At 43.0% G+C, this 17,299-nt stretch overlaps 1 protein-coding gene across 1 annotated transcript in view; it reads right to left on the bottom strand.

Moving 5' to 3' along the window:
• Window positions 1-12,736: 12,736 nt before the first annotated feature.
• SYN2 (synapsin II) overlaps window positions 12,737-17,299 on the bottom strand; it is a 173,397-nt gene continuing 168,834 nt past the window's right edge. The window contains exon 13 of the mRNA XM_079967296.1: window positions 12,737-13,662. Within this exon, the coding sequence (XP_079823422.1) occupies window positions 13,527-13,662 (136 nt within the window). The 3' untranslated portion in view covers window positions 12,737-13,526. The remainder of the gene's footprint in view (window positions 13,663-17,299) is intronic.

The following is a 17,299-nucleotide window of genomic DNA, read 5'->3' as shown; positions in this document are numbered from 1 at the left end:
TAGGTTGTCTGTTGGTATGCTTTTTATTATGTTTTTATCATTGAATGTTTTGCAATGTGTTTCTAATGTTGTACACTGCTCTGCGATCTTTTGATAAAATGCACTATATAAATTGAAACAACAACAACAACAGCAATTTATGTCTTGAGCTGGGTATCTGCAAAATTATGCAAAATGCAGTATTCCCCCCATCCTACCCCCCCCCCCCACAGTGGTAATAACATGGACAGTGGGCTGACTGTAGCAACAATGAACTTTCTTATCTGTTTTCCTATTGTGGCATATTCTAAGAGAACAAAGTAGCATGCCCATGTTTATCATGGCAGAATAATAGATGTAATACTTTGGTTCGGTTGCAACATGCCTAGCAAAGCACTGGTAGAGACAGAAGAGGGTTCTTCTTGGAGTGTAGCTTGCATCCATCAGTGGGAATGTACAATGCAATGTTTGATAGTGACCACTCCCTTGACCAAGGACGCCACCATTTCATTGGCCCATCACCCAATACTACTGAGAGTCTCTGCCACTCTGCAAAAAGCCATTGCCACTTTCTCAGTCTCTATGATAACATTCAATGCAAGCTGCTTTGCCGCCCCCCGCCCCAAATACTGGGAACTGTAGTATGTTAAGGGTGTTGTGAATTGTAGCTCTGTGAGTGATGAAGTGCAGTTCTCAGGATTCTTTGGGGGAAGCCATGTATAAGGCTGTATCCAATGCTAGTCCTTACTCAGAGTAGACCCACTGAAATTAATGGGCCTGAGGTAGTCATGTATATGAATTTCAGTGGGTCTTCTTTGAGTAGCACTAGCTTTGGCTACAAACCATGGTGTGGATGCATATTAGATCTGTAAAACAAGCACGAATAAATGAGATCTTGCCACTTCAGCACAGAAGTTTTATAATAGCCGAGGGATGATTCACTGATATTGAACATGAGAACCGTGCCCCATAGTGGAAAAGGGCCAGGAGCATGGAGCTTTTCAGGATGAAGCAATATGCCCCCTTTGAACCCACAGATGGAAGCTGGATAGTCTCTGGGCATGTGATAACTTTGGTATCTGTATGGCAACGAGACACCCTCCAAACCCCAGTGTTGATGTTTGGAGCCAACGTGCGGCAGCTTGTGTGCCATGCATATTCGCATGCTGTGAAAAGGTTCAGAGATCCATCTTGGCACTCCCCCTTTGGCGTGGGAGGCTTTGTCATGCAGGTGTTGCATCACTCTCTTCCTTTCTTTCCATAGAAAGAAGACAAAGACTTCAGTGAAGACTTTCCCACCCCTAAACCCTGAGGAAGAGGTGGGAGGGAATTTAATATTAATAAAGTGTAAAATTTTGCCCCAGGTCATGAGGGTGGGACTAGAACTAATGTAACACAGTCTGTACTGCATGCTGTTGAAATTAGAAAGGCACCAATTATGTGCGCTGCCAAAAACTGCACAATTATTCCATTTTTCTTGGTAGCAAGAATTGATTTGCTCATCGGGTGTTTTTTTGTTTGTTATTAGTTTAATCGGTCTTTGGCAAGTGAAGCTCAGGGAGCCCACAGAAAGGGCCAGTGGGGAACTCTAAGCTAATAAAGGAGACAACTGGATCCGACTAATTTCCAGTGGTCTAAATATGGTTGGTGAAAGTGTGACCTGCAGATTCATGAATTTGGCTGCTCAACAGAACAAGGAGGTTGACTGTGTTTTCTTGACTCAACTTCCCTTGTTTCCACGGCATGTGGACTCACGGGATCTTTCAGCCACACATGTTTATTCAGTCTTGGGTTTCTCTCAGGTCGCTCTTAGCCTGAGGGATTCCTGAGCTATACCTACCTTCTGCTGCTCCACTGAGAAGGCCGAACTGTTATTTGACAGAACTTCTTACCCCTAAAGCCCAAAAGCTTCTCATTCACTGGAGCTTCTGAGGCAAATTATGGAGAAACTCAAGTTAAGAACTTAATTCGTTCCGGAGGTCCATTCTTAACCTGAAACTGTTCTTAACCTGAAGCACCACTTTAGCTAATGGGGCCTCCTGCTGCCGCTGCGCCACCACCACACGATTTCTGTTCTCATCCTGAAGCAAAGTTCTTAACCTGAGGTACTATTTCTGGGTTAGCGGAGTCTGTAACCTGAAGCGTCTGTAACCTGAGGTATCACTGTATCATACAAGTAGTGGTAGTATGAATCTAAAGAGAGTAGTAGATACTTCTCTTGCCTGCTACTAACGTGCAGTGACTATGGAGAAGGCTCATTTCTTGGGGTAGAATATCTGCTTTATATGCTGAAGGTCCCAGGTTCAATCCTCAGCATCTCCAACTGGGGCTGAAACTCCAGAGAGCTGCTGCCAGTCAGTGTAGACAACCCTGAACTAGATGTACCACTGATTTGACTCAGTTTAGAGCAACTTCTATTTTCTTATCACTATCACAGATGCATTATATGCTGAATGGGGTAAATGTTGAATGGGGTAACTGTGCCCCTGAAGGACCAGGTGCGCAGCCTGGGAGTCATTTTGGACTCACAGCTGTCTTTGGAGGCGCAGGTCAATTCTGTGTCCAGGCCAGCTCCATCTGGTACCTACCCTAAGCAATCACAGGCAACACACGGCTAATAATGTAATAACAAAATATTAGTAACATGTATTATTTCACAATTCTTAAACAGAAAATATATGATGGAGTCACAAATAATGCAATTCAATCAATATTGCATGAACCACATTAGAACAAGTAGTCAAACAATATCACAGAGGCAAACAAGCCTTTCAACAGTCACAATCCTGTAACCGTGCGATAACAGAAGCTCCAAACTTAGAAATTCTTAAACAGAAAGTAAAGTGGTACCTTGGTTTACAACCATCAAAACAGGTTGTAACCCAAGGCACGCTTTCGGCAATGGGGCCTCCCCCAAAAATGGGTTGTAATCCAAAAAAAGGGACATGCACTTCCAGGTTTGACGTGGTTGTAATCCAAAACAGTTGTAATCCAAAACAGTTGCAAACCAAGGTACCACTGTATGTAATAGAATCACAGAAAATGAGAGTCTTATCACTGTTGCATGAGCAAAATTAGACAATATAGTCCATCTGTATCAAAGAGGCAAACAAGCCTTTCAACAGTCACAATCCTGTAACCGTGCAATAATGGATGCTCCAGAATGTAGTGCAGTTTTTCCAGATGACAAACTGTTTCGATAGTAATTCTTCATCAGCAGATAAATGGTCCTAACAGGTACATCAAGTAGCATAGGATCAGCACTCACTGAAAAGCGTAGAAAGCTGAGAGTTGTTAGAAGATCCCTTAACTAATTGCAATTCCCATGATACATTGGGGAAAACCAGGGCTGTTAAAATATTATAAAAATGCTTCAGGTGTGGGGTGTGGATTTGATTTTGGAGAGGCAAGGTGGGATTAGCATGTTCTGAGAGAAGCCACATCAAATGACATTTGTGCTTCTTTTCAGTTACTATCTGGTGATATTTCTCCTCAGAAGCTATAAGAGAAGGCAGATTAAGCCTATTGCCTTCAGTCTTAGAACTGGTTATAGGTTACAGATTGTTTATTTTGGCCAACCCCGTGATTTAAATCCTGCATAAGGACAAGATATTCTTAAATCAGCTTGATATTGAAGGGGGAAAACAGTCAGAGGCTCTTTGTTTTGATGCTTCAATATTTAGGAGTAAAAACTAGGCTCAAACTAAGGCTGCTGTTACATTTTTCACTTTCAGCTGAATTAATCTTTCTAAAAATGCAAAGAGCAGCGTAGGAACTGCCCTGATCCAGATGAAAAAAATTTCCTCCCCCACTGCGTTGCTATTTCTGTTAGGAAGGAAACTCTCACTAGGGTTTGGTTTTAAAAAGAGGTTTTAGGGCAGGATACAAACCTAGAATACACCAAATTTGGGACAGGGTTGGATGTTGGATAACCAGCCTCATACAATGAACATGTTTAAGCTTAATTAATACACGGAGGGGTTAATATCATACAACAAGCTGTTCTGCCAGGCTAAGCTATGTCCACTTCCTCTCACCTGGGGAGGAACTAGGGAATTGGGGCTGGATCTAGACACATCAAAAAAACGTTTCAGGAAAACGCGTTGAAACCTCATATAATGGGGAATCATGTTGCAGAAAGACGGAACTCCACAGTGCCATCTGGTGTCAGTGTTATAAATGCTTTTTAAAATGCCTTTTCTTTACTAATGTAGCTGAATCCCAAGTCTTTGTTCACTTTCAGTCTACCTAATGAACTCAGCATGTGAAGAGGTTTCAGCTGGTTGCTTTAGTTTAGCCAGATTGCTCTCACAAGCTCTTCATGTGTTCCTGTACCAGTAATTTAGGAACTTTCACTGCTTTGTGACTAAGCCAAAGTTTTCTGCTTGCACAGCTTTCTGAAGCTCATGAATCTGACTTTTGGGGAGTTTGTAAGTAAACCATTTTTACCTTACCAAATGTGTAGTATTTTTCTATACTAGGGAAAGCAGGAAGCTTTGGAAAGAAACCTTTTAAGAGGATATTTTGGAACGCACTTTAAAGGGCACATATTTCAACTTCTCCCTTAGGTTCTGTGTACTTTTCGTGGGGAAAAGGTAACTATCTTCACCATGTCATGAGCAAAGGAGCAGTGGATGGGCTTGGGCTCAGAGACTTTGTGGGTGCCAGGAGAAAACCTCAAGGGTGCCTTGGCTCTCACAGGCACCACAACATTATGAAACAGACCTGAGGAAAACCAATTAATTTGACTCAGTTGCCAAACTGCTCTTGATAGGTTTGCTCAACTTGTGTGTCAAAACCAATAAACTTAATGCATAGTAAGAGGCTGCATGGCAGCCAGCCATTTCTCTTTCTCATGCCCAGTAGCTGTTTCCTTAGCCGCCTGTTAAAACATTGCAGAAGAACCTCAGTCTATTAACATCTGTTATGGGATATGGTAACAACTAACAATGGCTGCAGCTCATAAATCAGGATTTTGTTGCAATTTTTAAATAAAATATACCTTAGGAGGCTAATAAAGCTGAAGATACTAAATGTTACGGACTTCCAAAATAAGTGAACTTTTTTATTACAGAAGCTTGTAAGTGAGGTAACTGTAGTTTTGTAAAGATTATACTCTGTGGTCCTTCTTTTACAGGGGAGCCTACACAAAATGTAACATAGGACTGTGAAGTGAGTATAAGGTTTTCTAAATAGGCTTCTTAATTTGAGCTAGCATGCTTTCTGAGCACATGAGATTTCTCAAAGCTTCTCATAAGTGTGATTCACTGCTTATTTGACTTGCCCTACCTCTGTAAAAGGGATGTGGGTGGCGCTGTGCGTTAAACCACAGAGCCTAGGGCTTGCCAATCAGAAGGTTGGAGGTTCGAATCCCCGCGACGGGGTGAGCTCCCGTTGCTCAGTCCCTGCTCCTGCCAACCTAGCAGTTCGAAAGCACGTCAAAGTGCAAGTAGATAAATAGGTATCGCTCCGGCGGGAAGGTAAACGGTGTTTCCGTGCGCTGCTCTGGTTCGCCAGAAGCAGCTTAGTCATGCTGGCCACATGACCCAGAAGCTGTACGCCAGCTCCCTCGGCCAATAAAGCAAGATGAGCGCCATAACCCCAGAGTCGGCCACAACTGGACCTAATGGTCATGGGTCCCTTTACCTTTACCTTTACCTCTGTATACAAAATCCACATTGACCAATAGATGGCAGTTTTCTACCCTCTTGCGTCTTCATCCTATAGGTTACTGTGTTGAGGCGCAACTCTGCACCTACCCATAGATGCTGTAGTGTGATGGTAAATAAAAAAGACTTTGTACATTTCGGTCTTACTTTGTACAGGCATGTGTAGAGCTTGTTTGAGGCCTGGGGCAGGAGTCTTGTTAGAATAAAGCTATAAACTCAAACAAAAAAGAGTCCGGTCCCTGGCTGGGCTTCCCAGCCTGCTTAACCCTCCGAGGCCTGCCTCTGCACGGGCCTGATCTAGTATCCTGGCAAATTTACCATTTTTGACAGCTGACTGGTTTTGAACTACTGCTTTAATCTCAGCAGGCACTACATATACACAATCTAATTCCACTTTCTGGATTATATTTTATGAGTGAGACTAAAAAAAGATTGGTCTGTGATTCACGAAGTCACTGGTTCAAACCTTTCCACCACCTGAACTCTTTATGTGGCCTTTTAGACAAGCCACTGTTCTTTCAGTTACAGTCCCCCACAGAAACATGGGAAGTTGCCTTATACTGAATCCATCTAACTCTGTATTGTCTGCACACTGACTGACAGTGGCTTTTCAGGGTTTCAGACAGGGTTCTCTCAAGGCCGTACCTGGAGTCGAACAAGGATTGAACCTGGGACATTCTGTGGATGTGCAACCACTGAACCTACAGCTCTTCCCCAGTTTTCTTTTTCTTCACCTGCAGTACTGGAATCTTACATGAGTTATTGTAATGCATACCAAGACAATGTATGTGAAGCACTCTGGACACCATCAAAGTTCAGTATAAATGCTTGTAACAGTTACTTCTGCAATTAGTGAAAGATCCTATTCCCATAATTGGTTGTAGGGCCACAACAATCCATGTTGATTAAACTGAGTGAGAGTTTGGCAGAGATGTGTATGAGAGCACATACACGGTGCAACCAGAACCCAGTTTTGTATGCAATTAAAGACAAGTGTGGGACGCAGGTGGCGCTGTGGGTTAAAGCCTCAGCGCCTAGGGCTTGCCGATCGAAAGGTCGGCGGTTCGAATCCCTGCGGCGGGGTGCGCTCCCGCTGCTCGGTCCCAGCGCCTGCCAACCTAGCAGTTCGAAAGCACCTCCAGGTGCAAGTAGATAAATAGGGACCGCTTACCAGCGGGAAGGTAAACGGCATTTCCGTGTGCGGCTCTGGCTCGCCAGAGCAGCGATGTCACGCTGGCCACGTGACCCGGAAGTGTCTCTGGACAGCGCTGGCCCCTGGCCTCTTAAGTGAGATGGGCGCACAACCCCAGAGTCTGTCAAGACTGGCCCGTACGGGCAGGGGTACCTTTACCTTTACCTTTTAAAGACAAGTGTGGAGTGGCGAGAGAAGCCAGAATCGTACCACATGGTCAGAGCACCTGGTCTGCAGTTTTACTCCATTGACGCATACAAAAAACATAAATAAAATTAAACAGATTGACAAAAAGATGCCAAAGTGGATTTTTGAATCAACAAGGGTTAGATCCTTCATTCTAGGTGGAATCAGTGACCCCATTCTGCACAAGGACTCCTGTTAGTGCAGTGAGGCTTTCCCCTCTCCCCGCTCCCCCCATGCACCCCTGCACACACACCCCAATCTGAACTGGAGGGTCAGGAGATACCCATCTTCTTAGTTCTATATTGAACCCCACCCTCTGACTGCAAGATGTTTTCTCAAACCATTGAATATACTTTGTTTAACTATAAATGTGTTTTATGCGCCTTCTAGTTTGTTCTCAAAATCAGGATGGTTAAGGTACAATAAAATATGGGCATTTCATACTTTATTTGTTCAATACAGTGGTACCTCGGGTTACATACGCTTCAGGTTACATACGCTTCAGGTTACAGACTCCGCTAACCCAGAAATAGTACCTCGGGTTAAGAACTTTGCTTCAGGATGAGAACAGAAATCGCACGGTGGTGGCGGGAGGCCCCATTAGCTAAAGTGGTGCTTCAGGTTAAGAACAGTTTCAGGTTAAGAATGGACCTCCGGAACGAATTAAGTACTTTACCAGAGGTACCACTGTAATGTGTTCAATGCTCTGTAAATCAATGGCTTCTGTTCCATGTTAGCTAACAGTTCTGATGGTTGCCATCAGATTCAGATCACCATGGCAACCTCTGCTTAAAGTGAGGTGGGAAGTCTTTCCTGCGACTGCAGCCATTCCCATATTGAGGGAGCATGATAGTTGCTGCCCCAGCTATGGTCCAATAGACCCAGATTGTGTGTCATGCAGGCAGAAGCTTGTGAGAGGCAGCCTGTTTTCTTTAATCCCGTTGCTACTTCAAGCCCAGATGTGGGAGAAGATAATCACCAGATAATTTGCCTGTATTAAGTAACCTTGTATATTTCAGGCTTGCAACACAACATGATTGTTCATAGAGAGCTGTGGGATTTATTCTTACGAGGCCACACCTTCTGATAACTCCCTTGCTTCCTATTCCTGGAGATGAGAGCACCACCTGCGGTTACTCAATTGCACACTATTTTTTTGCTTTTGTACTGGCCCTGTATCGATACTTTCAACAGCAGGTGAAGGCAGAAATTTGGCCTTTTCATTGGCATAGATAAACAATGACGGGGGAAATGTGCACTGCCGAATTTCTGCATGCTGGAGGCTAAAGCTGACTGTCCTACACTCTGGTCTGTTTCCCCCTTGATAAATTTGCTTCACTTTCACAGGGGAACTTGTGCGGGGAATTTATTTACCTGTCCTGCCTTTTGGAGAAATCCCTCACAAGGTGACTTTTAGTAATAACGTTACAATTAAAAAACCCCCGAACTAACTGAACCTCTCTCTCTTTTTTTGTAAATCAGATTAAAAACATTTGTGGCTCAAAAAAATGCTTGGCAGAATAGAAAGTATTTGTGAGCCACATAAAGGCCACAACAGAGGGAATTAAACCAGGTGGACTTTGGTGATGACCCAGAGAACAGTGCCTTTGAGGCTAATCTCAGGGCCTATGCAGGTCTGTATGGGTGCAGGCGCTCCTTCAATCTCAGACCACTCAAGGTTTAAAAGTTAGTACTAAGCAGCTGTGTGTGGTAGTGAAGCTCTCCTAGCAGTGGTGGAGCTGCACTGTCTGGGCTGGTGATACAGTGAGGTGGTGGTTGTGCAGAAGCATCTTTGGGGTCCTGGGAGCTCCCAGGTGTGTGTGCACATAGCTGTGGGATGTCAACACCACCAACCAACAGCTTCCTCTAACCTCACCCTCTCCCTACCTTGGCAAATGCAATGGTGTTGTCATAGCTGATTTAAATGGGTAACTGATGCAACCGATGCAAAATTGGTGTGATGTTGTCACTGTTCAGCCCCCATAAGCATTCTGGAAGATGGATTTTGCACTCATTTTACTTGGATCACTGTAGTGTTCTGTACATAGGTCTGCCTTTGAATATGATCTAGGAACTTCACGTAGTCCAGATAGAGCCGCAAGCGTTTTAACTGGGACTGGGACTATTGGACTAGGGCTGCAGCAATAAAACTGCTAGCACAGGATCCGTTATGGTTCCGGATTGGATAGGGGACCATGCAGAGATTCCTGCATGGAAGGGGGTAGGACTAGATGTCTCTTGAGATCCCTTCCAACCAGGGCTTTTTTTCCAACCAGAACTTGCTCGAACTCTGTTTCGGCACCTCTCAGCCCCCCCCCCCCCCCGTTGCCATTATAAGAAAACAACGGAGGTGTTAATGGTGCGTTCTGGCGCCTCTTGTTCTAGAAAAACAGCACTGTTTCCAACTCAAGGATTCCATGCCAGTGCTTTGATTTACAGGCTGTTTCCAGATCAAATTCAAAGTGCTGCTTTTAACCTTGATTTGAGTACAGGTTACTTAAAGGATTATCTCCTCCTTCATGTTCCTAGCTGGACCTTTGGGGCATCTTTTGAAGTGTTCCCCAGGGCTCCCTTGCTGAGTGAGATGTAGCAGGTTGGTTTGGGGAGAGGGACTTTTCAGTGGAGACACCCTGGCTGTGGTTGTCCTCTCTAGAAAGCCTTACTGGCACCTACTTTGTGATATCTTCAGTGCCAGAGCTTTTATCTTCCTGCGCTTAAAAAAACTGTTTAGTAATTTAAATGCTTGAGGGGGTGTTTTTTTTAAAAAAAATGTTAAATGATCCATTTAAAAAGTCTTTAATGCTCTTGACAGATAGCTGTAATGAATTTTTGCTGAGTTTGCGTGCTTTGTTTTCCATTTTGGCTTTGGTCTGTATTTGAATATTTTATTTTAAATGTTGCTATTAGGAGGTGTGTAAAAGTTGTTAACAAAATAAGCAAACTGATCAACAATTGGGTCCTTTTGAAACTTCTGTGGGAGATCTAATTGCTCCTTTGTTGTCATTTATAAGTGGCCTCAGGGTGGGGAACCTCAGGCTAGACTGAAGTATGTGGGGAGGAACTAGGCCCACATTTGATTCAATGCAGATCTAAATAGAGACTGTAGATGTTATGCAGGATCAGCAGTAACCCCACCTAATTTAGGCGAGCCACAGGGCCCAGGGGAAGGGCATGACCTGATCATAGCCCCTTATCTGAGCCCTGAGTTCTGAGTCGGGAGACATTTTGATCCCAACCCCTGCTCAGGGCCACAAAACTCTTGGTAACTGAGCAGGGCTGGCCTGCCTATGAGGTGGGCTTAGGCAGCTGCCTCAGGCGGTGGAATGTCATGAGGCAGCACCCCTGCCTACCCTACTGGAAATCTGCAAGATATTTCTGGAACCTGTCACACAACCCAAGTAAGGAAGGCTCCGGCCCTTTCACCTCAGGGGGCAAAATGGCATGCACTGCCTGTGACTGAGACAGGGCAGGTCCAAATGTTTTCCTTATTCAGCAGTTGAATATGCCTAAAAGTGCTCATCTGGTTATCATACAGCCCTTCCAGCTTGCACACCTGCCAAAATGTGACCAAATTAATCTATATGGCCACACCAATTGCTTGTGCACACACCTCACACAGCCTGCAGTACAGGCTAGGCAGAAAACCTGACCCTGAAAGCCAGTTTGAGGACAAGCACAAAAATGCTCTGCCCTACAGGGACTGGTACAAAGACCTACACTATTACCGAGGAAGTTGTTGGACTCCAATTCCCATCAGCCCCAGCCAGCATGGCCAGTGGTTAGAGATGATGGGGGTTGCAGTCCAACAACATCTGGAAGGCCACAGGTTCCCCATCCTGGCCCAGAGGCTCAAAAACCTTTCGTTTATCAATTTCAGATGAAAGTTTCATTCTCTATTGGGCCATGTACAAACTGAAATGGGCTTCTAAAAACAAATATTCAGCCAGGCCTTTTGAATTCGCCTCTGGAAGTTTCTGGTTTCTTGGACTTTGATGGCAAATCTTATATTTGGAATTCAGAATTCCCCCCTCCCTTTGGCCCTTGCAACTGCTTTGTGCTATCTTCTTAGAGCTAGATCGGAAAGTACAGCTGCAATGCAACTTGCAATACTGCACAGAGCAATGCTTTTCACAAGCTTCTTATGAAAACTCTAAATGCTATTTATGCTCCAGTTATGTAGCTGGTGTACTAAAGCTATCTCCTATTGGATTCATTAAGCAGAGAGAAATTGAGGGACTAAGCACTGCATCTTATTATCTCTGGATGCTTTCTTTTTTTAAAAAAAGGGGGGGGGGAATCAAAGCAATAACTTTTCACTAGAAATAACAGAACCCCAAGTTAGACAAACAAAGAATAATGTCAATGTGGCACTGGGGAACAGCTAGGGCTGGATTAACCCTGAGGATAAAAGTATGCTACAGATTCCCTTTTCTAGTGTGAGAAGACTTTTGTGTAAATAGGCCTGTCCTGCTCCCTGTGGCAAACTTACCCTCAGCCTTGGGATAGGTCAACATAGTCCTTTTCTCAGAATATTTTGCTTCGTAGTATTGTCCTTGGATATGTACAGTACAGTGGTACCTCGGGTTACATACGCTTCAGGTTACAGACTCCGCTAACCCAGATATAGTACCTCGGATTAAGAACTTTGCTTCAGGATGAGAAAAGAAATTGTGCTCCGGCAGTGTGGCAGCAATAGGAGGCCCATTAGCGAAAGTGGTGCTTCAGGTTAAGAACAGTTTCAGGTTAAGAATGGACCTCTGGAACAAATTAAGTACTTAACCTGAGGTACCACTGTACATCTATAGCATGAAACTAGATACGTTTGTAAATAAAAATAAAAATAAATGCAACTGTGGATAATAATAATAATAATAATAATAATAATAATAATAATAATAATAATAATAAATTTTATTTATATCCCGCCCTCCCCAGCCAAAGCCGGGCTGTCATTTCTGCCACCTTTATGATCACAGAAATATAGCCTCTGCTCCACACATCACTTTTTCCATGCAATTATGTACTCATGGAGAGTTTGCATGGAAGGAAAAATAATTTGGTAGCTGATACCCAAGGACTCTTCCTTTTATCATAGCCCCTCAGATCTGAGCCTACAGAGCCACAAGCAGCCTACTAGCTTTACAGTCTACTGGGTTCTTGACAACTGCTCTCTCCTTCCTTTAGCACACTCAGGCAGAAAGCCCCTTCTAGGCCACTAGAGATGGCTGGTGGGCTGCATTTGGCTTAGTGTGGCGTACGTTTGAATAAGTCTGCTGTACCACAGAACAGGGCAGTAGCACCCATGCTCTCAAGAGCAAGCAAACTTAAAACATTTATTTCATGCAATGCATGGCTAGCATAAGAATCAGGCATGCTATAATTCAGTGGGATTAGCACAAAAGGAAAGTGGTAGAGGATGTGTGAGTACAGTGCATCACGATATAGTGTGGTCCTATAATCTGGTGCTAAGTAGAACATATTCCATAGTTCGTAGAGCAGGAAGTGCATGTGTACCGACAAGTATTCAGCAATGCAACCGTACAGTCCAGAAGTGTGTGGTTTCTGTCAAGTATTGCGAAAGAGGGATAGATTCTTTTCTTTGGGCTGATGAATAAGTACGGCTGACAATGAGAAAAATAATGCTTTGCCATCTAATTTGGGCTGTTTGTTAGAGAAATCAACACTACAGTGCAGACCAGTCCTGCAGAAGTGTGTTTACTGCCAGGCAAAGGGTTTTGCATTTATTGGAAGGTAACATGGAGCTATGGAGAACATGAGGTCATGCATGGTCTTTTACAAATCAAAGGCTACCATTAACAGTTTGCAAAAAATTGTCTAACAGACATATGGGGATACAATCATATAGACACAAAGCTCTAGAACAATGGTTCATTCCAAGGTTTGCTCCTTGCAGCATATCAGAACGATACATTCATCTGATGGAAAGCTTGCTGGGGTAGAAAACTGCTTTAGTTACTCACAAGGTGAAGGAAATTAACAGGAAACAGCCCTGTGAAGCTGTACCCTAAAGATCTGGGGGCAAGAAAGCAGGTTTAAAGACTGTACCCTTGCAGAACAAAACACCTGAAACAAACAAACAAAACAAACAAACAAACATGCAGTGAGTTGAATGCTGGAGAAAACTCACTATGTAATGGTTTGTTGCTCTAATGATTTCACAGAGGGGAGTCCAATGTGATGACCTAGTGCATTTCACGGTAAGGCCACAATATCACAGTTGATGAGGACTTTAAGCATTCTGCTGTATAGCTTTTCCTCTCTGGCTTTTTAAAAAAGCCGGGTGTCCCATCACACCCCCCCCCCCAGTACCTGAAGTCTATCTCATTATAGTCCCTTATTAAAAATAGTTTAGCATATTGCTTAATACAACACTTGGAACAGCAAAGGAGGGTCATTCACAAGGAAATTATGTTTGCAAAATTATGTTCGCGGTAAACTTTGAAATGTGTTACAGACGCACAAAACCAAACATTATATGGCTAATCAGAAAAGAGGCTGGCAAAGGATTTTCTCAAGTTTCGGATGGTTTCAGCTTTTGCTTCGTCCTCGTTCACAGATGACCGAAAGAAGGATGACTCAGTGAAGTTGAAGGCGTTGGTCAGAGACTGTGATTTGCTGCAAGATAAAAACAAAGCAAAATGCACATCAATGCATGTTGTCTGTTACAGTCATACCTCAGAATTCTGTTTACCATGTCATACAATGGAAGCAGGACATATAGACCTCTGCCCGCCATATCTCCTTCTCTGGTCACCATTGTTAGCTTTTGTCACAGATGATCATGTGTTTTGGGCAGAGATATGGATGCAGACTCAGACCTGACCATCATGATCAGCTGTTCGGCAATGTATATGCATTGTGCTGGGCTATTTCACACAGAATGTAACACACTGCAGGGGAAGGCGTCACAATAATCCACATGAATCATTTTGTCCATCAGGGCATACAAAAAAATTCTGGACCAAAAATTATCTCCATACATTCTAGGAGACATGAGTGCCTGAGTCCCATTCAAGTGAATGGAATTGTTGCTTAATCCTAACCATGTTTATTTGGAAACCTGCTCTACTCATTTCAGTGGCATTTAGTTCTCAGAGGCTTAGGAGTGCAGTCCTGAGGACTTAATTAATTTTAGTTTACATTACTTTCAGTGGGATGTGTGGGATAATTCTAAGCATGTTTCCTCAGAAGTCAGACCCATTGTTGTCAATGGGATTTACTTCCTAGTAAATGTGTTTAGGATTACAGCCTTAAACATTTCTTCAGCATGCACACGAAAGCTCATACCAAGAACTAACTTAGTTGGTCTTTAAGGTGCTACTGGAAGGAATTTTTTTATTTTGTTTTGACTATGGCAGACCAACACGGCTATCTGTAGCCTTAAACATGCTTTACTTTTTATAGATTGCATCTAATGTAAGGATATCTCAGCTGGTAGAGCATACGACTCTTAAGCTCAGGGTCGTGGGTTTGAGCCCCACATTAGGCAAAATATTCCTGGATTGCAGGGAGTTGGACTAGATGACCCTCATGGTCCCTTTCCAACTCTACAGTTTTATGATTCTATAATCCAGCTCAACAGAAAATGGCTGCTGAACGGCACCTAAAGCGACTTTCCCTGGAACAATATTTCTTAATTTGATAGGACTTGACTGAATGCAGGTATGCAGAGTGTGGACAGTAGCAAAACTGTTGGGCTTTAGTTATGCTATAAAATCTAATGCTAGTAGAAGGAAAAGGTTGTGAGGCTGCTTGCGCTTCCTGTACTATGTCTCAGTACAAGGCAACAATTCATAGCCAGTGTGCTTTCAACCCCAAACTTTGTTGAAAACCAGAGCAAGCGGTGCTGCATGTGGTGTTCTGTCTCTCGTTTGCATTGTACTTGGGTTTAGTGTTCACGGAAAGGAGGCGGTGGAAAGGCAAAGCAAGGCTTCACTTGATTAGCAACTCAAAAATGAACGGCCTAATTAAATATTTGTTCATGGGCTAATAACCTGCACGCACATGTTAAGCAAGAGCATGTGGGTGAGAATGCAAGGCACATACATGCCAAATGCACAGAGTACAGTTAATCCCATTGGCAATTTGAGTTTGTGTATGTTTGTTTTTTTCATTTTGAACATTAAAATATGAATGGGAATAAGCCTGTGACTCAGGCTGCGAGCCTGTCAAGGAAGGCTCAGTGGCACACCACATGCATACGGTTTTCAAGTGTTCAGGAAAGACCCTAACACGTTCCCATCAAAGGAAATAAAGGATTAGGATGGGACATGCTGATCTCAGTTAGGAGGGCAACTTCCCAAGCTGTGGTTTATGTTGGCAATTCCAGGGGTATTACTCTGGCATGGCAGGAAGGTGGCACTAGCCCAGTTGTTTAGGACTGGGATACAAGCGAAGACTTTCAAAATCTCTTTCTCTGGATAATGGATTTTTTTTAAAAAATCGCATTTGAGAATAAAGGTAAAATGAAACAGGGAAATAAAACATTATACTATTTCCATTAGAAAGGTTCCAGGCCAATATTTCATTCAAATTTATTTTCCTTATGTTATTACAGTCGTTGATATAGCGAAGACTTTAGCTATTCTAATGAGATAAGCTGGTCTCAGAAAATAATGAAAAGAGGTTTTTTTTTGGGGGGGGGACACAATTCATGTGGATTCCACTGCCACCACACCTGCCCGTTTTGCATTTTCATGATTCCACAGTAGGTGTTTATTGCAGAATAGCCACATTTTTTGTTCAAATACTTTTTTTTATGGAACAGCTCTACATGATGGGCTAATCATGTCTGTCATCCTTTATTTCCTCCGTGTTCCTTCCATTTTGTTTCAGAAGGCAAAAATTCAGTTGTTTTTTGAAAACAATATGTAGCTGATCATACTCTTTCTGTACAGGAAGCACCCCCAACCTCCAGAGAGGCACATGATCCTTCCACGAATCCTCTTAAATTAACAATTCTTAGTATCCAAGCTGTTGTACTTAATCTCATTAATGGAGAGATTAAGGTGGGAGATCCATGAGCATGATCTCTTGCATTTTTTAAGTTAATAACTGTACTTGGGTTTTTTAGATTGTGTTTGCTTCATGTTTTAAGTTCCTGTCCTGCCAGCTGCTATTTGCCCTATAGGGAAAATATACAGTAGTATAGAGTTCAATAATCACGAATTTAATATTTACAAGCACAACTGAAGGCATTTTAGAATTTGTATGGCATGTGCATTAAGGATTGGTATTCTTTTAAGTATTTGCTATTTATTGTATTTCATAATTTGCTTATTGCTAGTTGTTAATTCTTGTTGAAAGCTGGATTGTGTCAGGCAGGATATGCATTTTATAATAGATAAATATATATTGAGTTTGCAATCTGTCTGCACATTATTTGGCAAGACTGTATGTGCTGTTAATACTATTGTTTCCTTGCTGCTGCTGTTCACAGTGTCGGCAAAGATTCTTGGCCATTATGTAAGATTCCAATATGGCCAGAGCTGTGCGATGTAACTGCAGATTACTTGGTTTTCTTGCTCCACCAACAGTTATATATCCAGGCATTTGGTACAAACAATAGCCCATTTCAGTAGGTTGGTGCCCATCAGTCAGTGTTCTGCCAAGGAAAACCCCCTACTTGAGTAGAAGAGTCTCTTTCAGACTGGCACTGAACACGTGACTGGCATTGGTTTAAATGTCCGAGGTACCAAATGTCTGACTAGGGCCAGTTTCCTCTCTTTCTGTGTTATTGGCCTTACACAGTATGTCTTTCTCTTTCTGCATTTGGATCGACTGGGTACAGCCCTGCACATGCGTACATATAGCTTTGGAGCTTTTGGGGGAAAAATGGATGAAAAATGTATCATGGACTTTCGGAGCAGCCTTTTTAAACTGAAACTCTGTTGTTGTTTGAGTGGCTGAAAGGTTAAAAGTTTAAGTAGATAAGGCTTCCTTCTTTTCCTCAGCAGCTGACTTACAGACAGCACATTCAAAAATGAGTCAGTGCTTTTTTGGTTGGTGAGCAGAAACAGAGGATGACCCATTATCAAATTTGGCCTCGTGGCAGCAGAAATCTGCATGTATTGCAAACTACTGGAGAGCTTTTTCAACATCTGTTATTGCCTTTGTTGGAAATTTCCCTGCTTCAGGTCAACCTGGTGCAAAGATGTTACATGCTCACAACAACAACAACAACAACAACAACACCACCACAGGGGATCTGTACAGACTGTATTCAAACCTCACTGGCAAAGGAAAGCATATG

Source organism: Podarcis cretensis, assembly GCF_951804945.1.
Source record: "Podarcis cretensis genome assembly, chromosome: 2".
NCBI lineage: Eukaryota > Metazoa > Chordata > Lepidosauria > Squamata > Lacertidae > Podarcis > Podarcis cretensis.
Note: the sequence above shows the minus strand (reverse complement) of the source record. Positions and strands in the feature narration are given on the sequence as shown.